Genomic DNA, 24,361 nt, shown 5'->3' on the forward strand with positions numbered 1-24,361 from the left:
TAGATACCGAACCTGTACCGATATCTTGCTGTGTACGATATCTGGTTAGGATTTGCTCTAGGGATTGTTACCACCGGAATGGAGTACTTTGATGCCCAATGCTTTCGAGGATGGTTCCTAAAGCCGCCAATGTTCCAGTTGTTGTTCGTTGATCTAGGAATCTCGTCCAGAAGTCCGTCCCCAACTGATTTTCTCCAATCTGGATAAGAGAAAGATTCGAACCAATGTCTTTGATTTTCAACTTCTGCTATGTCTTTCCGCAGTTGTTGCTTCATTTTGCCTTCGTGGAAACTGAAAGTTTTCCCGAAGTGGTCAAGATTGAAACCTTCGTGTCTGGCTAAGAAATTATTGGAATGGAATGCCATTTGATGAGAAACAGCATCTACAGTATTAGCGGCAATATCAGCTGTATTAAAGGGCTGAACGTGGTGGTTAGGCAACGTGAAATCGAATTCAGATAGATCACGTTTCTTTCTGGTCGATCGAAGTTTCTTACGATTTTGTAAAATATCCGATGAAGAAGCTGGGAGAACATCTTTGGTCCGCAATTTAGGTTTTTCTGTTCGGTTACTTTTGTCTTCGCGAGTGATATCCTTCTGAGAGTGTTCAGTCTTTGAATTTGCTGCTGAAGAGCAGTTGGAGAGGCATGTCTTCACGTCACCGCCCTTGGGTCCGATATTTTGGCTATCTGTTCCTTTTTCCGAAGCTGCAGAAGCCACTTTCTTTTCAGAAAACTTCTTCAGTAACCAATTTGGAAATAGTGGCAAGAGAGATTGGAATCGTCTGTCACCATTTTTAGATGCCGTAGGAAAACCATTTCCAGTTTCAACTGAGTCCTTTAAGTTTCCATTGAATTTAGAATATATCGATGTTACCGCTAATATTTTCCCACTCCGATCACTAGGTGCTATATTAGGGGAGAAATCCATGTGTGAAAAGTTATCATTCTTCAAATTTTGAGATGAAAAATTATTATTTCCATTATTTAGGTGGCTTCTATGCAAATGATCGCTTTTAGCATTGTTGACTATTTCGTGGCGATTTAGTTGTTTCGGAGAATTTCCTATAATGTCTTTATTATTTCTACTTCGAGAGTAAGGAAATCTTTCGAAGAAAATATTTCCGTGAAATCTTCGTGAATAGTCGACGGCGGGCGTATTCTGTGATTGTTCGTCAGCCGTTAACCATTGACCCGGCATCCAAGGTCCACCGCCAACAAACAAGAAATTCGATTCATTTGGATATTGTCTTCTCGTCATTTCAGCCCCATCTCTTTGGTTATTTCCTGACGCTTCTGCTCCTTCTTTGTGCTCATCGTTTCCATTATTATTAAACTGGAATGCGTTTTTGTCCATTTTTACCACCACAATAGGAATTTTTTGACGTTCAACAAAATTTGTGGGCGAGAAAAATGGAGACCATCGATTCTCAAGTTGGAAATCATTAAATCTGAAAGAGTTTTCTTTCCCCGGCCATTTGCGTTTTGGCACAAAGTTTTTTGGTTTATCATCATCAAATTCTTGAAGACGTGGTGGTTTTCTATAAATACCTCTTGTTTGACGTTTCGTTCGCCGCAGTGGCGAAACAAGATCTCTTTTCAACACAGGTTCTACTGAAAAGATAACTAATTTATTTCTAAAATTTGGATTTGGATTCAGCTGAAGATTGCCACTTTTTGCCAGAATGATTGGTATATTTCTCTGATAAGCATGAAAATTACGATCCACACTGTTTTCGAATACTGCTTGTTGCAGACTTTCAAAACCATTGTTTTCTATACCAGGATAATATTGTTTCGCTCGAAGTTCTCTGTTAAAATTTAAGCGATCAAAAACTTTGTGATATCTTTGTCTTTCGGTATTTTCTACCCTCTCAGCTGTTGGACGCCACAATAAATCCCGATTTCGAACAACAGCGGAATTGAGTGGGAAAATCTCCACGGGATGAACAAACTTTGTTTGAATACTTTGTACGGGATATAGAAATATTGGTTGTTCATTACTAGTGTCATCCTGACTTAACCATTGTCTTCTTGCATGAAACTCTCGTGCAGGTAGATGCATAAATCGACCGTTTTCAGTGGGATGATTGAAGCTTTGTTGGTGTTGATCAGCATCGATAAATCGATCATTTTGAAGAAATGATGGCGACTGATCTTGACTGTGTGCTCTGCTGGTGGGCTTTAATGATTTATCTTGAGACATCAGCTTAATCAACCACGTGGGATAATTTGTCGAATTGGCTGGCAAATCAGGAACCCCTTTGAATTCTGGATGGTCGTTCCAAAACTGTTGCGAATCTTCCTTTCTCGGAAATAGTGGAAAGTCTGGCGTTGTGTTTGTCTGAAACTCATCCTGCTGCTTCTCGTGATAGCTCTGAGCAGAAGAGTACTGTCTTTCAGTTGTGGTTTGCAGTATAGGTTCCACTGTTGCACTAACTGCGGTAGCTTGCTCGGTATTTTCGGGAATATCTGGAACTGAGGCGTTCAAATTTTCGCCAAATATACTTGATACAATGACGAACAGAAAGAGGATCGCAAATGACAATGTCTTCTGACCACACATCGGGAATATTTGCCTGGAAAGAAAATAATTAATATTTAAATTCGTAATACAGTGGATAGAAATGGTTTGTTGATAGAATGAGTGAGTGAGAGAGGGGGCAGGGAGAGACAAACCGACAGAACGACAGACAGACAGACATAGATAGATAGATAGATAGATAGATAGATAGATAGATAGATAGATAGATAGATAGATAGACAGATAGATAGATAGATAGATAGATAAATAGATAGATAGATAGATAGATAGATAGATAGACAACTAAACATTTATGCATTTTATGAATCCGCTTAGGCATTACGATACTTACAACCAGTTGTTAGACCCCAGTATGCTTTAGATTAAAGCGTTAGAAGTGTATAGAGCAGTAATATCAATTAATAAATGGCAAAAGAACAGGAGCTAAATAATCACCTTTATTAACTTACAGCTGTTTCTGCTATTAAAAAGCATTGCACTCGGAGCTGGTTTGCTTTAAATACTTTAAATGCTTAAATATGTAACATGTCGCTATATCGAATCGAGCCTGATTTTTTTTTCTGTATTCAGTTAGAATTTCTTGAATATTACCCATGCGATAAAAAAAAAATCTAACCAATCACTATTTCTCCTAAAACTGGCTCCAGAAAAATTCCATCTTTTTGCGCCTTTCTCATTGAGCCTATACAGCACTATAAATTCAGCACACCTTGTCTACTTGATAGAGTGTATCGACAGACACCAATAGGAGAAGCCCAACAGCAGCAGCGATAACTTTTTGACTGCTACAATTAACACCAAGTACAAAAACATTCAAACTATGTTTTGTCGTTCGTAGGACTTGACAGTATTTACTTTTTATTTACGGGAGGAATAAAAACTTTGTTTATCATAATTATCACAGATATCTGTTCTTCCTAGTATAAACCAATCAACAACTAAATGCCCTATCCTTTGACAGCAAAAATTCCACAACATAAAGAAGAGAAACAGACGATCAGAAAGGGAGAATAGAGTCAGATGGCCACAGTCACATAGTGCTGGACAAACGGACAGAAGAGGGACAGTTGCATATCCTTCCTAATGCCAATCATTGAACTGGGTGCACCTAGTGAGGTCACCAAGTAGCTCACAGGGTAAGAGCCTTCAGCTGAGAGGGGGTTGTAGCACTGAGGGAGATGGCTTTAAGCCAGGTGAGGAGAGGTGAATGTATGATAGAGGATAGAAACAGGTGTATTGTAGCAAAAGAGATACATGGCTACCCTAGTTAGAAAAGGAGAGAAGATGATAAAGAAGTGTCAAGATATACTCTCAAGTTATAGAAAGGGGAACATAAGTGGTCCAGAGGATTGGACAAAATGAAGTTGGGAAGCATGTAAAAGGCAGGTGGTAAATGAATAAAGATGGGGATAAGGCGAATGCAGTGAATGATGAAAATGAGATGTGGTCCTTTGTGAACATCAGGTGGAAAGGAGGAATTAATAGGCACCCAAGCATTTGAACCTGGTATTCAACCTAAGAATAATTCCTTCCATCACTCCAACCAACCTCCAAACCCCTAAGCCACTAAGAAAAAAAAAGAAAGATAAAATGTCTAATTGCTGTTGAGGGAAGAGTCAAGCCCTAGTAATCTATATTGTAAACTAGCCTTGGCACATAAACTTGCGCAGGCATATCAATCATTTCTACCATAGGAACAAGGCCTCAAATTTTGGAGGATGTTCATTACATCGATCCTAATGCTTGGTACTTATTTCCTCGATCCCAAAAAGATGAAAGGCTAAGTCGACCTCAACGGAATTTTAACTATAAATGTAAAGATAGACGAAATACCACTAAGCATTTTGTCCAACAAGCAAACAGTTCTGCCAACTTGCACATGAATTTATTGCAGTTTGGGAAAAACTATTTTAAAATGATGTTGACAATATTCAGTTGGTGTAGGGAATATTGATTTACTTAGAACTGTTGCATTCAAATTGTCTTCATAAAAATGTGTCAAAGTAATAATAAAATATAAACAAATACAGAAACTTATAATATAATTTTACTCTTACATTTTTCTTTAAGAACCTTTTCACCTGTGAATAAACTATTTTCAGTAACTTTGTTTTCATTGCCTGTTACTAGATAGCCATCTGGTATTGTGGTAGATATGTTACTGGCATGTATGCAATGATAAAGTGGTTATGTTCACAACTGAGTAAATGATTGCCGTATGTACAATACATACATGCACACACACACAAACACACACTCACACACACACACACACACACACAGACGCGCGCGCACACATACACACACACGCACACACACACACAAACTGAACAAGAGATGAGTGCATCGCATTAACACAAAAGCACGACAGCGTGGATGCATTAGAAACCCTCAACATTTCCAAATAGGCTGGAATTTTTCAAACTTATCTCAAAAGTTTGAGACATGTCGACCGTAAATGTGAGTCACAGTGGTTCAAGACGTTTTGTTTAAAGTGACATTTCATATTGTTGAAAGTTTTCGCAATTTATTAAATTTTTATAATTTCTCATTATTTTTATTATTACATTGTCGAGCTGGCAGAACAGTTAGCGCACTGGATGAAAATGCTGAGCGGTATTTCGCCCGTCGCAACGTTCAAATTTCAAATCCCTTCGAGGTCGACTTTGCCTTTCATCTCTTCGGGATCGATAAATTAAGTACCAGTAAAACACTAGGGTTGATATAATCGACTCATCTCCACCTCCCCCAAACTGCCCTTGTGGCAAAAATTCTTCTTCTTCTTCTTCTTCTTCTTCTTATTATTATTATTATTATTATTATTATTATTATTATTATTATTATAAGGCGGTGAGCTGGCAGAATCGGTAGCACGCCAAGCGAAATGCTTAATGGTATTTCGTCTGCCGCTACGTTCTGAGTTCAAATTCCGCCGAGGTAAACTTTGCCTTTCATCCTTTCGGGGTCGATTAAATAAATACCAGTTACGCACTGGGTCAATATAATCGACTTAATCCGTTTGTCTGTCCTTGTTTGTCCTCTCTGTGTTTAGCCCCTTGTGGGTAGTAAAGAAATAGGTATTTCGTCTGCCGCAACATTCTGAGTTCAAATTCCGCCGATGTCAACTTTGCTTTCATCCCTTAGGGGTCGATAAATTAAGTACCAGTCAAATGCTGAGGTCGATGCGATCGAGTGTACCTCCCCCCACAAATTCAGGCCTTTTGCCTATAGTAGAAAGGATTACTATTATTATTATTATTATTATTATTATTATTATTATTATTATTATTAAAAATTTCTAAAGTAAGAAAGTGATGTTAAGACTTACGTGCTGTTCCGATGTGAAAGATTCAATGTTGATAGTTGAAAAGTATTGTTGGTTTTGTAAGTGCGTGTGTATAAGAATTTTGTGGGCATGCAGGTTTGTGTGGGTGTGTAAGATTAGGTTGGGTTGGAGGGGTAAAGGAGAGAAAGTCACAACAATTACTTGACGGATAAGTAGGTGTAGGTAGATTTCAGGTGAGAGTTTGCTTTAATTGTTCCTTCGTTATTTTGTTCTATCTTGATTATTTGGAGGGTAGAAGGTAGGGGGCACATCATAAAGAAGTGGTTCTCATGACAGTGAAGAAAAAGAAGTAGAAGACAAATATTAAATTCGACCGATCATACACACACATGTATGTAATAGACATATGTCCAATATCATGTGTGTCCAATATGTTTTGAGTTCAGTTAAACATGGGGCATACACACATACATCACATACATGTGTGTATGTGCATATATGTATAAGTATATGCATGTATATGTATAAATTATACGAATGAATCTATCTGTTTATCTACCTGTCCGTCTGCCTGTCTGTCTGTTTGTCTTTGTCTCTGTCTCTCTCTCTATATATTGATGTATGTATGTATGTATGTATGTATGTATGTATGTATGCATATATGTATGTATGTATGTATGTATGTATGTATGCATGTATGTATGTATGTATGTATGTATGTATGTATGTGTGTATGTATGTGTGTATGTATGTAGGTATGTATGTATATGTATTATATAGATATATATATATATATATCTATATATATATATATATATATATATGAGAAACATAAAATAAAGGTTACGCAAGAGTAAAAAGATATATATATATTTAACTTCACTCTCTCTCTCCTCTCTCTCTCTCTCTCTACACACACACACACATATATATATATATATGTAGAGAGTGATATATATATATATATGGAGGTGCAATGGCCCAGTGGTTAGGGCAACGGGCACTTGGTCGTAGGATCGCGGTTTCGATTCCCAGACCAGGTGTTGTGACTGTTTATTGATCGAAAACACCTAAAGCTCCACGAAGCTCCGCCAGGAGTTGGTGGCGAACCCTACTGTACTCTTTCACCACAACTTTCTCTCACTTTTTTCTTCTTGTTTCTCTTGTACCTGTATTTCAAAGGGCCAGCCATGTCACACTGAATCTCCCCCGAGAACTACGTTAAGGGTACATGTGTCTGAGGAGTGCTCAGTCACTTGCACGTTAATTTCACGAGCAGGCTGTTCCGTTAATCGGATCAACTGGAAACCTCGTCGTCGTAACCGACGGCAAGCATTCAAAACTTCTTCATCATGGACGGCAACACATTGACGATTTAAAAGGCTGGCGCAAATTTTTTAGCTTGATGTAACAGAGAATTCCTAAACACCCGCTCCTGTAAATTTTAATCCCCTTCAGCCCCATTTAGACCTCTTTCACACTTGGTTAATACCCGATTTCATCGGGTCTAATCGGGCCACATTTTATACGATGAGGAATTTGTCCTAGATGTCACCCGCCTTTCATTTGAGGAAAAAAATAGTTGCCATGCAAACTCGCCAACACTTTTAACATAGGTGTACATATTTTCAGCTCAACCGACCACATAATGCACACATTATATATATATAAGTACATATATTCACATTATTTATATATATATATATGTGTGTGTGTGTGTGTGTGTGTGTGTGTGTGTGTGTGTGTGTGTGTGTGTGTGTGTATGTGTGTGTGTGTGTTTGTGTGTGTGCGTGTGTGTACGCATTATATATATAAATGTATACAAATTGTTTATATATATATTTATATAAATACAGATATATACACTTTGTATATATACATTATATATACATATTTATATATAGAACACACACACAGACATATATAAATTAACCCAATAAATATCTGATTCATAATATATATTTGTTCTCATGATTGTGTTGTGGTGGTGGCGATGATAATCCTCTCTATGAATGCAGACAGACATAGAGAGAGTGGTGACAGCGCTGTCGAAGGCGACGGAAGAAGATAGTAGACTTTCCCTCGCTTCTCTTACTCTCTACAATAAATATCTGATTCATAATATATATTTGTTCTCATGATTGTGTTTGGTGGTGGCGATGATAATCCTCTCTATGAATGCAGACAGACATAGAGAGAGTGTGACAGCGCTGTCGAAGGCGACGGAAGAAGATAGTAGACTTTCCCTCGCTTTCTCTTACTCTCTATCTTTCTCTATCTATCTCTCTCCCATTATAAACAACAAAAGATCTTGAGTAAGTTGAGAAAGAAAATATTTTTACGCTTTTTAAACCCTTCGTCGTTATTCTCATTCACTCTATATTACTTTCTCCCTTCCTTTCACTTTCTCTCTATAACGTTATAGAGAGAAAGTGAAAGGAAGGGAGGTAGACGCTGTGAAACGACGTTATAGAGAGAAAGTGAAGGTAAGGGAGGTAGACGCTGTGAAACGACGTTATAGATAGAAAGTGAAAGGAAGGGAGGAAAGAGAGTGAGTGATGGAGGAAGACAGATACATAAAAGAATGAGAGTAGACTTGTCAAAGTGTGTTTTTGGCCCTAGCAACGACACCTTTTAAGATGGGGATTTCTAACCTAGCCCACTGGCATCGTCACCTCATTTTACATGTCCCTGTAAATTTTGGAGTCAATCCGACGGGATCTATTGGCCTTTAAACCCGTTCTCAATGCCAAAACCAGACAACAAACAAACAAACAAACTTTTCGCATTTCAGAATTATAATATATATATATATATATATATATATTATAAATATAATATATATGTATATATATCTATATATATATATATATATATATATATATATATATATATATATATATATATATATATATAATATATATATATATACTATATATGATATAAATATATATATGTATATATATATATATATATATACACACACACACACACACACATAATATATATATATATATATATATATATATATATACACATATATATGTGTGGTGTAAATAATTTACTGCTCTAACTTTAGAGTGTGCTTCTTTTTTGGGTATATGATCTACTGATGATCTACATATATACATGATGGCTGCAGACTCGTGTTCGAATATTGCTAACGCCTTATCGAAAGTCCCACTCATGCGACGACTACGACCAGCCATGTTTGTGATAGGTCTTACTTTTTTTTCAAACGATGCCTGTGCATGATGATTTTTTTTATAGGGGGGAAATGCACATTTCCCTGAACCTAACATTTTTGCAACCCCCTCATTTTAACATGTAATAGCCCAACTCCCGTAGTCGGTTCATTATCGATTTTTATTGAAATCCAATTAACCTATAATTGAACTGGATGTTAGTTCAACATGTATACAAAGTTTGGCGAAGATTGGTTCCTTGGTTTGGGCAGCAAGATGGTAACAGACAGAGGACAGACAGAAAGGGTAAAAATTGCCATTTATGTGTGTGTGTGTGTGTGTGTGCAAGTGTATATACATGTGTGTTTGTAAACAATTGTGTACAGTAAAGCTAATCGTTTAAAGTGGATGGAACACTTGGAAGGGGGAGACCCAGGAAGACATGGAACGAAAACTGAGGCTTATGAAGGAGATGATAGGAGGGGCGTTAGGAAGGGTATCCAGCCCTATAATCTTGAAGAACAGACAATGGAGCCTGGTGCGGCTCCTGTTAAATTGTCCAACCCATGCCAACGTGAAATATGGTTGCTTAATGGTGACGATGATAATGATGATCAATGAATGCCAGTTATAGAATGAAATATGGTGACTGCTCTCTATTACTGGAGGTGAACATCCGGTTTGTGATAGCAATGAAAAAGACGATGAAATGAACTAAGCAAGGGTTAAGTTAAGTGTTATGTCACTTGGTACGAAAAACACCATCTCTGAGGGTTAGGGTCAGCAAGAATTTTCTGGAAAAGAGTTTATAGGAACTGTGAGAATCTTTACGGGATGTACTCTTGTAGAAATAAAATGTGTGTAGTGGTACTACATGTATAGCGTTTGCGTGAGGAGGAGCTCCCAAAAGCATCTGGGTTCGTTAGTATTTTCTTTCATGTTTTGGTTAAATTCATGGGGCGTTTATGTATGGAAGCGGTGTGTGTAGGGGTACAATATATATGGGGACTTATTTGTGGGTGACGGAAAATGGTTTATTGGGTGAATGCTCGTTGTGTTAGGGCGTGTGCGTTTGTGTATGTTCTGGTCAAACACTTTGCTAGATTCCCAGGTATTGGTGGTATGAAGGCCGAAACTGGGGGACTGGTAATTATAGTCACGATAGGATACACAAGTATGATATGATGTGCTTCCTTTCTTGTGGGCAAAGATAAAAAATTTCACGTCTGCTGTTCAGATAGATGCCTTGGTGACGAGGGATCTTTAATATCGCTCTTTTCGCGGCCAAGTATAATCTACATTTCCTGCTACTATTGAAGTATGCTTTACGTTTCTCTAGAATCCTCCACTTTATGTTGTACTTGGTTGCGCTTTCTTTCAACGACCATACGTGCTTGGTCATGGTTGTGGCGTTACGTCTCTCAGGGATGCTGCAGGAAGACCAGTAGTTGTCATAGCAGTATCTAAAGTAGCCTTCAGTTCCTCCTATGTACATTCGCATCATTTGGTTACCCATTTGGTCCTATTGCTGTTACCTCTGCTTTGTATACGACGATTCCCGTATTACACTGGCTGTTCAGTGGACATGTGTTACCATTACATGAGCATTCTACCTGTCTCGGGTGTGGGCCTACCTACTAAAATCTTTTTTATATTGGGTGCACAGCTAAAGGAAACTTTCAAAGTGTATCTATTAAATATTTTACTGAACCTATTTGTACGAGAGAAGTGTTTGTCTAAGGAAAATCTTACCTACCCGGGTAGGTGTTGTGAACCACAACACTTTCTGGTGGCAATTTATTTTGGTGGGTGGGGTAGGATCTGTCGTATAACTAATTCTTTCCTTGAAACCGCTGGCGGGCAGAACCTCATTATAGTACAGGGTAGCAACATCAAAAAGTCTTTTACTGGGAGATAGGTTGGAGACACTTCTGTTAACGCCCTTTACCAGATTCTTGATAACTATGGCTAGATGACAGGAACATGTATTAATATATGATAGCTTCTCATTTGGCTTTTTAATTGGTCTATAGACACCAGACTCCAAGTCCAGGTCACACCAAGGAAATCCACCGTTTTCCGATTGGTTTCTATCGTGATTTTCAATCCAAGGAAATTCATAGTGCTGGTGAGATCCTTTCTAAGCTTATCTAGTGTGTGGCCATTTTCCCCTGTTGATATTGCCAGTGTGCCATCCCTGTAGAGGCCGAAGCTAGCAGAAGGGAAATTCTTTTTGAGTAAATCTAGGACGAAGAAACCAACGAGGTCACACATGCCAGCACTGTCAAAAGCGCCTATTGCTATGTCGAAGGAGCCTTCTGGGTCAGTTCGTTTGACCCAGGCTGACTCCTTATTGAAGAGTAGGGTTCTTCTGGTATGCATGATAATTCGTATGTACTCATCACTAACTTCAGTGTAGGACCTAGCGAAATCCAGTACCTTGAAAAGAAATTCGCTCAGTGTAGATGGGTAAAAGTCCACAATATTGAATTGGATAAAACTAGCTTTACCCTACTTTCCTCTATTGGTTTTAAACTCAACCAGCCTTCTCACTGGTCAAAAGGGATAAATATCCCCCGAGAAAATATCCATTAATATTATATCACCTGAAGAAATGAATTCATGAAGATAATCAACTCGATGTCCATGAATACTACAGACTACACTACAATCATCCCACGAATACAGACTGTGATTTTAAGAGATGTGATTATATATATATGTATATTTTTTATTTAAAAAATTTTTTTTTATCTAGTTTCAGCTCACGAGTTGTGGCCATGCTGGGGCACCGCCATTTGATGTTGCTACATGATTTTACTTCACGAATGCTTTTTAGCAACTGCCATTTGGTGCATGAGAGAGTTCGATGAAGCTGCCCTCATCTGCACCTCCTGCCGTGAAGTTGGTTCATCCAGGACACCCGACAGGAAGAGATCCAGTCCTACTTTATATATATATATATATATATATATATATATAATATACATGTGTGTGTGTATGTGTCTTTGTATGTATGTATTTATGTATGTATTTATGTATGCACGTATATATATATATGTGTCCATATATATGCATGTGTGTATATATATATATATATATATCCATGTGTATATTCATGTGTGTGTGTGTGTATGTGTGTGTGTATGCATACACATACACATACTTTATTACTTTGTCCCATGCATTCCTAAGTCTCCCTCATTCACAAGTTCCAACCACTTTAAGTGGTCAGCACTTCTTTATGCATCTGTCCTCATGCATACGCATCACATGATCAAGCCAGTGCAGTCTCCTCTTTACATCTAATTCCTCTTTAGCATAATTTTTTCTCTCAGTAGCCTAGTGCTCTGTTGTGTATGTACATTGACATTGCACATTCAGCTGTACATGTTTGTGCCATTTACCTGAAGTGGGTAGGGTCCTGTCTACTTACTTGGTTACGAAAATCTTATTTTTTGCTAAGTTAACCTTAAGGCCCTTCAATTCCAGGTTGTGCTTCCACACCTGGAAGTTTTGCTATGAGAACATGATCATCAGCATATAGCAGTTCCCCGGAGCAGCCAGTCTTGAATTCCTCTGTTTTAGCCTGGAGGACAATGATAAAAAAGGAGGGCACTGGGAACTGAGACCTGATGAATGCCTACCTGTGCACCAAATTCATCACTACTTTTGGTTAACTCTCACCTTTCTGACAGAGTCTCTGTACATGGCCTGTACAGCTTTCACAAGCCACTTGTCTACCCTTAACTTCCCCAGAACCCACCATATCACGTAGTGGGGTATTCTATCACGTAGTGGGGTACTCTATCTGGGTACTCCAGATCAACAATTTCCAGGTAAGTCCTGTGAAGATGGACTGAACATAACAGAAGGAGACACTTGGAATGGAGAGTTGGTAAAGAAGCCACAAGATGTGTGATGAAAGGTTTCAGACAAAGGACACTAAAATAAAAATAATAATAAAGGTGAAGGGAAGAACAAGCATATAGTGCATGTAGTTATTTGGCAAAATAAAGAAAAAGAAACAATAACCATCCTGAAATATAGGATTATCTGTTTCAACACATGATTTCACATCAGGAATCTTGCAAAAAAAAAAAAATCTTGAAAAAAAAAAATACATAAACATAAAACTTTTTTAATAATTTGTATATATATATATTTAATACACAACTCAGTGAGAATCAGAAGTACTGAGAGAGAATAGTAACTATAACAGCTATTTAGAGCATTTAGAAACTGACATTCTGAATGATTGGAACTTCCTTTGCTGCAGAGGTTGAATAATAGAGGAACATGTCCTATTCTTTCACCTTTTAGCTTAGAAGATAAGGTCCATTCAAATCTGCATTATCTATACTGTCCATGGTAGTAGTAGCATTGGTGATGGTAGCAGCAATGGTAATGTGAGTGGTGGTTATGGTTGTAGTGATAGCAAAAGTTGTGCTTAAGGAGATGGCTGTGATCGTGGTGCTGGTTTTAATGGTGGTAAGGGCTGTGTTGAAGGAGATGGTGGTGGTGGTGGTGGTGGTGGTGGTATAGATGGTGATTTTAGTCCTGTAGTCATCATGTTCTTGTCCACTTCAGCATTAAACTCTACAACACCTGTATTCTTTATTTCCCTCCCTCTACCATACCCACCCTCTGTCCACATCCTTGTACATTGTCGATCCTATATTTACACCATGTCTTGACTCACTAATAACATTGTCTATCTGTCAATATCTCAAGAGGACAGTTGATTGGCAGAATTATCAGACACAATGCTTTCTAGTATTTTTTTCTTGCTCTTTATGAAGTAAATTCAAATATTGCCAAGTTCAATTTTGCCTTTTGTCTTTTCAGGATCAATAAGATAAAGTACCAGTCAAGTACTATGATTGATGTAATCAAATAATCCAGTTCTCTCAATATTGATGGATTTATATCAGAAACCAAATTAGAAATCAAAACACTGGTGGGTCAGCATTGTCAATGCAAAGAGCCAGAACAAATACTAGTATTTGTTTTGACTTTTTATATTCTGAGTTTGTGGCATAGTGGGTCATGTACCAAAGATGTCAGGCAAGTGAAGGGTTCAACCAAAAAGCCTGCCCAGAGGTGGAAGGAGAAGTGACATCAGGTAAGGAACAAGGAGATTTGAGAGATCTCTTTTGAACTGAGGATTTGGTTAGGATGAGCACGTGGTTGGAGTCTCTGCATACTCTAGCTTCTTTCTTGTAGTTGTGGTAGTGAAGTTTTCTGAGTTGCATAGTAAAATCAAGTTCCTTTTGAAATTGTCCCCAGAGGTTAAGGTCAGAGGGTTTTTGTCTTTTATACTACGGGGTTCTTTCAAGATTGATAAAACAAAGTACCATTCAAGTATTGGTTAATTTAATCTACTATTTCCTGTCACTCTTCTAATTTTCTGAACTTGAGTCCATGTTTGGATGAACATGGTCTGAATGAACTGGCTTACTGTAAACATGCCCTTTTTGGGTACAGTGCATAAGAGGGGGGATGTAAAGATGCCACAAATATCTGCTCAGATGGAAACATTTGTTTGGCAAAGGATAAAATCAGTTCAGATATGTTAGTGGGATTACAGCTCAGCACCTGGAGAGATAAGTCCATGCAAACAGACAGAATTATGGCATGCTGGACAAATGGATCAGTTAGACTGACCTCTGGCAGATGTGGGATGAGGTTGTATGCTAGTCAAGGCTCAAAGTTTGAGGACAGATACCAGCTTGGTTGGACTCCAGTTGATTCTTTTACAAGCTCCTCTTGAAAAGGAAGGTCAGTATAGGAAGTGAGATGCTGTCCTCAAGTGACCGCTAACACCATCAGCATCACCATTACTCTGCAATCACTTCTGCTGTCATGTTTATTTTAAATTTCCTTTCATAGTCTTGCTGAGGGTTGTCCCACAGAAAATGTCTAACCACTAATTGTCTTGTTTTCTCAATTCTTACACTTTCTAATAATAATAATAATTTCTGATCCAAGTGCAAAGCCAGCAATTTTGAGAGGAAATGGGTTAGTTGATACCATCGTCTTTAGTACTTCATTGGTACTATATTTTATAGACCCAGAGAAGATGAAAGAGAAAGTTGACTTCAGTTGGATCTGAACACATTAAAATGAAGTACTAATCGTATACTGATGTGAGTTGAAGTATTTGTCTAACCTTTTCTCTTCAAAATTGCTGGCCTTGTTCCATCTATCCATCCACCTCTACCCCACCCTCTAACATAATGAACCAATGATGGGGCCTTTCAGCTTGCATAAAATAGTATCCAAATCACCCTATAATTATATACACAACCCCTGTTTTAGAAAGGACACATTAGATAATGTGGTCCCAGGTTCTTGCTACATTGCAAGCAACTTAACAGTTACAGAGAAAATACCTTTGATCTTCGGTGTACTGAGTCAAAGTTGACCAGGGGTTAAACAACATTGACAAGAGACTCTCCAGATGTGCTAGAAATAGCAGCGATACCGTGTTCAAATTACATCATCTTAAGAAATAAAGAAACAAATTACACTACAAACTCATAAATAAATGGGATTGCCATGACGACAATACAGGCTACATAACCACCATAACCACAAGCACATTATATCCACATTTTATCCAATGAAATGCCAAGCTCAAACAGCAAATGTGTATGTATGTGACTCTCCAACACCTGCACGTATGTTTCATTATTCTCCCATTACCTCTTCTGTTCTTCCCATTCACCTCTCACAAACGCCTTCTACATCTTTCTGATAATAAAATCAACTTTTGAAACTTAAGTAAACACTTCATTCGCTTACTAGCAAACTACTTCAACATGACAATCTGCTGAACTACATATGTTTATATATATATATATATATATATATATATATATATATAATATATATATATATATATATATATAGTTAATCCAAACAAGAAAACACAGAAAAAAAAACACAGCAACACGAGGACGTGGAACAATTAAAGTATTATTTGATGCTCAGGAAAGCAGGGAATATTTGTGTATATATATATATATATATATATATATATAGATATGTATGCGTATATACATATATATATATATATATATATATATACATACATACATATCTATATCTATCTATCTATCTATCTATCTATCTATATATATATATATATATGTATATATATATATATATATATATATAATATATATATATATGTGTGTGTGTGTGTGTGTGTGTGTGTATATGTATGTATGTGTGTGTATATATATATGTGTGTGTATATGTATCTTTATATATATAAAACTGAGAATGTGTGTCTGTCTGTGTATTTCCCTAAAACTTGAGAACTACACAACCAATTTCATTCAAATTTTACACATGCCTTACTTAGGGTCCGGGGAGTGTCATCGGCAAAAAAATGTTCAACTTCTTGCCTAGAGCGAGCCCATAGCAATATCATATCTTCTCCACTATTTCAGTATTACGTGTTAAAAGTGAAACAAAAACGTTTCTCTATTTTATGTCAGATACTTTCACTTTAACAATAAAAATAATAATAACAATTGAATTATATGTTGTAATTAATAATTAAAATCAAACTAAAGTATAATATTATCGTTACATAACAAAAGTAAAAATATAGCAATTGGTATAAAATTGCATCAATGACTTGAACTTGAATCAGTGGTTTCACATGAATGGGAATAAATAAAAAATAAAATTTAAGTGCAGAAATGGAATAGTCCAGATGGAGGTGTGCACGGCTTTTAGCTAGCATTAAGCATTCTACTGAGTACCGCTGTTAATTTATTTCTGATCCATAAAGGCCTATAGCTTCAACAGAGTACTGCTTTTTGGTTTACCGTAAGATTTGTTGTTATTATTATTTCTGTTTAACTATTGTTATCACGTTTGTTGGTTATTCGTAACGGAAGCGTTGTTGTGTTGCATTTGTTAAATAATTGTAAACCATAACCCTCCCCCTTTGGGAGAAGGAGCTTTGGTTATTGTTTAAAAATTGAATTGTGTCCCTTTTTTCGCGCCTGTTGATCGACGTGGTTTCGTCGACCGAGAATTCTTGGATTCGGTTTCGAATCTAGGCTTAGAGAAGGAAGTTCTAATTCTTACATTACCAACACGTGTCATGTGAGTTGCGGGTCGCACTGGGGCTTCGGTACCGTCTGCCATCTCGTCGCGATCGGCTGGTGCTTCGGCGCTGGGAACTAAGCGATAGGGCCTGTATTTGGTTGGTGAGGGTCTGAATTTGAGCAGCTTGCTGCATCATTAATGCACGCAAGTCCGAAATCTCGGAAGAACTGGTTTGTGCACGGAAGGGATTGGTACTGGGAGTGACTGGCGTCACCGTCGATACCGTTGGATATTTGTGCGGTACTTCGGCTATTTTGTCAGCTAGTTCCGCCAGTTCTTCAATGGATGTATTTTCTCTAGTAGAAGCGAGAACAACCTGGGTATTGGAGGGCAGACGCTGGAGAAAAAGCTGCTTGAAAATTTTTTCCGGGAGGCTCTCATCTCCGAGAAGCTGCTTCCTTCTACAAAGAAGCTGGGACGGCGTTTTGTCACCCAATTCTTCCGATATCAGAAGCTGGTGAAGTCGTTTCTGTTGCGATTCGGAGGTTCTGTTTATCAGCGTGGTTTTAAAGGTGTCGCACGACACAGAACCGGGTGGTGCCATGATAAGATCACGGACAATGTGTGTGATTTCTGGTGACAGAGAACCGATAAGATGCGAAAGTCGAGACGCATCGCTCAGTATTCGGTGAGAAGAATACTGTACCTCTATATGGTGAAACTATAATGCAGGGTCGTGGGTCCAGAATGGTGGAATTTTCAAAGAAATCGCCGCTTGGAATGCCATGTCGATCGGAGGTATGATGTTGGCCGCTGGATTCTGTTCCGGCAGGGCCTTTGTGTTCGTTGGAATTCTCATGTGTTTCGTTGCCGGGTGATGTGCAAGCTGTAATTCTTCGACGCGGTTGATGAAGCTGGTTCCGGGGAAGGCGCTATTCGTTTGACAGGGTCACCAAATGTAGTGGATGTGTGTGTATGTAAATAAATGCATAAACTGTTTCATGATTAAAAAGGGATTTATTTACAGGGTTATCAGTACACTACATACAAATGTAAGCAAATGCTATGAATTGCTTGTATAGAACACATATTAAAGATGAATATGTTTGTCTGTGTGTGTGTGTGTGTGTGTGTGCGTGTGTCATTCGAAACAGTAGTCGATAGATACTGTGAGCATTGTCGTCTGCTAAAACGCTGGGCGAGATTGTGTTAGCTTTCTCTGTTTTTCCCTTGTATTTATAATATTTGAGACAGCTAGAAAAACAGACATAACGCAATAGAGACAGTGCTTTATTTAGGTGAGCACTTGTCCATTTGAACTTAGCCTGACATGGCTTAGGTCGCAGGTCAAAGGGAGATGATCAATCACTTTTTGACAACAAAGAGATTCTTACATTTCGCGCCTCTAAATGCATTGGTTTGGACGAACGATGAGTCTTGGATTCGATTTCGAATCTAGGCTTAGAGAAGGAAGTGCTAATTCTTACATATGCACAAACATATATATATATATATATGTATATATATATATATATGTATATATATATATATATATATATATATATATATATCATCATCATCATCATCATTATCGTTTAACGTCTGTTTTCCATGCTGGCATGGGTTGGATGGTTTGACTGGGGTCTGGTTAGCCAGGAGGCTGCACCAGGCTCCAGTCTGATCTGGCACTATTTCTACACCTGGATGACCTTCCTAACGCCAATCCCTCCAAGTGTGTAGTGGGTGCTTTTTACGGGCCACCAGTGCAGGGAGCAGAGGGGCTGGTATCGACCATGATCGGATGGTGATTTTTACAATTACTATTTCCATTTGATTGTGATTTGATTTGATTTGATGCACTTAACTCAATAGGTCTTCTCAAGCATGGCATGTCACCTTACGATCCAAGGTACTTGTAGTGAGTGTGCGATTTGAATATAGAGGCACCTACCTTCTCTTCGTGGCGACGGAGATCCTCCAGAGATGACTGGTCCTTCCTCACCCTACCCGAACACTAACGATAGCAGCTGCTAGCCCCAAACCCTTAGCGTCGTCCACGCACGTCTTGTCGCCAGCACGACCCACGTTGGAAAGGTCAATTTTCGCCCCCTGCGCACGCTTGACAGCTGACCCCTTCTGCTTGCCCCAGCTTCCGGTCAACGCACCCTGCTGCTGACGTCCGGCTGCTGACGTCATCCCACAGTACTTTTGAGTGGGCTGGTTATGTAACACTGGTGTAGGTTACAGCTGTGAACTCACTTTATTTTCAGGGTCTTCGCAGTCACAGCATATCTCTAGAGGTCTTGGTCTTTTGTCATTGCTTCAGTAAGACCAAACATTCGAAGGTCATGCTTCACCACCTCATCCCATGTCTTCCTGGGTCTACCTCTACCCTGGATTCCTGCCACTGTTTGGGAGTGGCACTTCTTCACACAGCTTTCCTCATCCATCTGTTGTACATGACAACACCAACGCAAACGTCTCTCTTGCACGCCACATCTGATGCTTCTTATATCCAATATTTCTCTCAGGGCGCTTACACTCTGTTGTGTGTGCATACTGATATTACACATCCAGCAGATCATGCTAGCTTAATTTCTTTCAAGTCTACGCATGTCTTCAGCAATTGCGGCTCATGTTTCACAACTGTGAAGCATGGCAGTTCGCACACATGCATCATACAATCTACCTTTCACTCTGAGCAAGAGGCTCTTTGTCACTGGTAGGGGTAGTAGCTTACTGAACTTTACCCAGGCTATTCTTATTCTAGTGGTTACACTCTCTGAGCATCCACCCCCACCCCCACTACAGAATTGGTCACCTAGGTAGCAGAAGCTATAAACTACTTTTAGTTTCTCCCTCTGGCATGTGATGGAATCTGTTTTCTGAGCATCTGTGGTGTTTATTGCCCCTGTGCATCTGCTGCACATGAAAGCTTTCTTCCTGGTTAATCTTATGCATCCATAGCTTACACTGGGCACATCTTATGGAATTTCTACCTACACCTTTTCTACAGAATGAGCAGTGTCACCTACCTGAAGGGGTGTGTGATGTGTTCACTTTCCTACTTACAAGAACTTTGGTTTTTGCGACATTAACTCTAAGGCCCTTTGATTCTAAACCTTGCTTCCACACCTGAAATTTCTTCTCCAGTTCTGGTAGTGATTCTGTTATGAGGGCCAGGTCATCAGCATAGAGGAGCTCCTAGGGCAGCCTGTCTTCATTTCTTCTGTTATTGCCTGGAGGACTATGATGAATAAAAGGGGGCTGAGGGCTGATCCTTGGTAGACCTCTACTTCTACCTGAAATTCTTCAGGTATTTTCGCACCCGACTTCCCAAAATGTGTCTGAATAAACATTGCCGGACAGTAAATAGAGACTCGGACATTGCTTAGAAAATAATTTTCATTTTTAACCTCGTATATAGTATGCACTAGGGAATTTGACCTTTAAATTTTGGGGGGGAAATGCGGATTATACTCGTGGATTTACGGTAGTTGTTTTAATTTACTTCAGTACCTGATTAGTACTTTTCTTTTTACATTGGAAGACTGAAAATGTTTTAAAATCAACCTCAAATTTGTTCACTACAGACTGGTGTTTCTCTACCATTTTTTTTGCCTACCCTTTGATTTCTATTTTACTCAGAAGGACCCTCATAGCGATTTGATATTTAAGAAAACTCCTATTGTATTTTTATAATTAAATATTATTAGGATTTTTATTTTTAAAAATTGTTAAAACATCAAGTGTTTTGAAGAAGTACGTACCTTATATAATCGACTATAAAACACCTTTGCCTATAAGACGCACTCTAGATTTACAAGGTTAGGGAAAAAAGTCAAAATTGAAGAATTTGGGGAGGAAAAAGTGGGGGTGGCATTTAACACTACCGATCTTTGGCAATTTTCCTGAATCTCCGTATCCGAAAACAGCAAATTTGGGAGAAAATGGCGGGAGGGGAAGGACGGAAGTCTTTCCGAAAAAATCTTAGGATTTTTTATAGGATGCGCTTATAAGTCGCACTCCCAACTTTAGGTGAAAATTTAAGGGGGAAAAAAAGTAATTGAGTATATACGGTATAACTTATTGCATATGTATTTTAACAACAAAATCTTAACTGGAACCTTAACAAGTCATAATGAAGAGAACTAATAAATCCCAGAAAGATCTCTCATATATGCTGAAATTATTCTTTACTTTAAGAAAGAATAATTCTTATAAACATTATTTGTCATTTGTCAAAATAAACTGTAAATGTATATATATAATCTGCTTTACAATGGGATTAATTTATCACTGAGCAAATACGGAACTAAAGCGGTTGAAAATTAGTCTCTGACTTTTCGCAAAGCATTGTGGGATTGTCGTTTCAATTTTAACAGCGGCAAGTTTGTAAAAAATATGTGAATTCAACTTATGGACTTTAATTTCTCTTCAACTTGGAAATATTTGTCTTGTTTTTTCACTGAAAATTGTTTATAAGTTAGTGCTTTTATGAATACATATTACTTAAAATGGATTTCGATGAATAACATTTGAGAGAAATGAATATCGACTGCCGTCAAAAATATCCCAAAGTTAGTTTTTGTTTTTATTGATAACACACAGAAAAAGATTTGTCCTGCATCTAAAGAAGTCAACAGAAGAATTTCCAGTCATAAATTCTCGAAGTTGCTGTTTGTCCTCCACCGAAAAAGTAAGAATTTATTAATATTATTGTCAAACCATTTATCTTCTTAAGTTTTGTGTCAATTATGATGTATAGGGATAAATATATTGATTCTTAAACAAGAGACTTCTTTCTACCACCTACCTTCACACGCACACACACACACTCACACAACTTTAAAAATAAGTCTATTACTTCAAATGTTAATGGTTTCTGTTAAGGCTCAGCAATTTTTAAACGAGTTCTTGACTAGAATTTGGTTTGTCAACTCTTAAAATAACTTTCAGTTCTTTAGACATTCACATGATTAACAAGGCTAACGTGGGGTGGCTAGAAATAGCAGTCAAATTACTCTCAGATCCGTACAAGATCATGCAATTGTTCAGTCTAGGAGCCTAATAACAAATCAACTTAGTTGTTTATGAAAGAAATCGATATTTAGAGAGTGAAAACGTGTTTTTCTCTCTTTTTTTGCTGGGGCACCGACTTTGGTCGAGCAAATCGACCCCAGGACTTATTCTTTGTAAGCCTAGTACTTATTCTATCGGTCTCTATTGCCGTAAACACAACGCGCACTCACACACACACACACACACACACACACACACACACACATATATATATATATATATATATATATATATATATAAACGACGGGCTTCTTCCGTTTCCGTCTACCAAATCCACTCACAAGACTATAGTAGAAGATACTTGCCCAAGGTACCATGCAGTGGGATAGAACCCGGAACCATGTGGTTCGTAAGCAAGCTACTTACCACACAGCCACTCATATATATACACATATACACGACTGGTTTTATTAATTTTCCAGGAGGGTGGACTGCTAAAAAATGCAGTGAAATCTGGATATGCTAGAAACAGCAGTCAAATCTCTTATATGGAAATCTTCATGTGTGAGTGTGTGCTAGTCACCCACCCCCACATTCGCTTGACAACCGATGTCGGTGTGTTTATGTCGACGAAGCTGAGCGCCTTGGCAAAAAGTGACCGATGGAATAAGTACTAGGCTTACAAGGAATAAGTCCTGGGATCGATTTGTTTCGACTAAAGGCGGTGCTCCAGCATAGCCGCAGTCAACATGTGGGAAAAAAGTCAAAACTGAAGAAGTTGGGTGGGGAAAGGCGGGGACAAAGTTTCACAATGGCGATTTTTGGCAATTTTCCGAAAACGGGGATTTTTGGCAGACAAAAAAGGAATTACAAATTAATTTATCACCAAGGAAATACGGAACTATGGCGGCTGAAAATTGGTGTCTGACTTTTCGCAAAGCATTGTGGGATTGTCGTCGGTATGATTTCAATGGCGCGAGATTCAGTTTTTTATTGAATATTGGTCCTGCAGAGTGAAAGAAGTAAGTAAGAAATTATTATTAGACTGGAGAATGATACTCCACATCCCCATTAAGGACTTTTTCGTTTTCAATGTACTCGAGTGTTGTTGTTTCTGTTATTGTTGTGATGTGTGGTTGCATGTTCGAAATGTAATTAGATAAGTTGTCAACAGACATTCTAACTGATTTGTCAGTCGAGAAGCATACAATCTCTCTATTTTTTAATTTGTTATGGCCTTTCTTAATTTTGGTGTCAAGATCACGGGTCTTATTTTTTGTTCGTTTTTGTTTATGCCTTTGGGTGTAATTAGAGAAAGCTGACAGGAGTTTGGATTTAGTAAGGGTAAACTTTGCTGTACTGGAACGAAAACAATTGCAGCATGGAAGGTGTTTATAAGCCATTTAAGAAACACACAAAAACCGTTAGATTCACTTTAATATTAAAATTTAATTTGTCAAAATATTTTCGTTGTTTTGAGACTGCGACTTCACTGACAAAATTCCGTGCTGCATCTGAGAAAGTAACAGTTAGTTCATGATATATATGTACGTACGTATGTATGTATGTATTTATGTATGTATATGTGTGCATGTATGTATGTACTTATATACTTACGTATGTGAGTATTTAGGAGAAATAGACGTGTCTGTGTATGTACTTGCGAACGTATGTTTATGTAATATGTGTCAGTTCAATTTGTATACTTGATTGTTACCTTGCCACTCGCTATGCAAGTACATCACTTTCTCTCTCTCGCTCTCTCTCTCTCTCTCTCTCTCTCTCTTTATATATATATATATATATATATATATATAGAGAGAGAGAGAAGCAGATTGTAACATAGATAAATATATAGACAGAAATAGATAGTCAGAAGAAGAATAGACATACCAACTACCAAACACCAAGAAAGATAGACTGTTTGATAGCTCGATAGATATATAGATAAATAGATAGATGCTTATGTTTTTTTATTGCTACGCATCACTCATTTTGTCCATTTTATGTTTCTCACCTGTACTGCCCTTTGTAAAGAATTAGCAAACTGAGCTGTTTTGCAATAAAGGCTTGAATGGATTGAGAGCCATATGATAAACTGGTGAAGGAAGCATGGATTTAAACTCTGCCTTATTAATTGCTTATTGGTGAAATAGCATAAAAAATATTGTTTATGGTTAAGATTTCTTAATTAATATCAGTTTCTATATTAGTGTATGCATCTTTAGTGAAATGATGATGAACTCTCTTACAAT

The 24,361-nt window shown here is 37.9% G+C and overlaps 2 protein-coding genes across 2 annotated transcripts in view; both read right to left on the minus strand.

Annotated features, from left to right (window-relative positions):
* LOC118767721 overlaps positions 1-6,132 on the minus strand; it is a 6,424-nt gene extending 292 nt beyond the window's left edge. The window contains exons 1-2 of the mRNA XM_036512747.1: positions 5,872-6,132; positions 1-2,577 (exon numbers count right to left, since the gene is read on the minus strand). The exon at positions 1-2,577 is cut by the window's left edge and continues 292 nt beyond it. Coding sequence (XP_036368640.1) covers positions 1-2,577; positions 5,872-5,960 — 2,666 coding nt within the window. The 5' untranslated portion in view covers positions 5,961-6,132. The remainder of the gene's footprint in view (positions 2,578-5,871) is intronic.
* Positions 6,133-17,124: 10,992 nt separating this feature from the next.
* Positions 17,125-17,688, minus strand: LOC118767818. Its single transcript, XM_036513078.1, has one exon. The coding sequence runs from the start codon at positions 17,686-17,688 to the stop codon at positions 17,125-17,127; it is 564 nt and encodes a 187-aa protein (XP_036368971.1).
* Between the last annotated feature and the right edge of the window lie 6,673 nt (positions 17,689-24,361).

Source organism: Octopus sinensis, linkage group LG24, assembly GCF_006345805.1.
Source record: "Octopus sinensis linkage group LG24, ASM634580v1, whole genome shotgun sequence".
Lineage (NCBI taxonomy): Eukaryota > Metazoa > Mollusca > Cephalopoda > Octopoda > Octopodidae > Octopus > Octopus sinensis.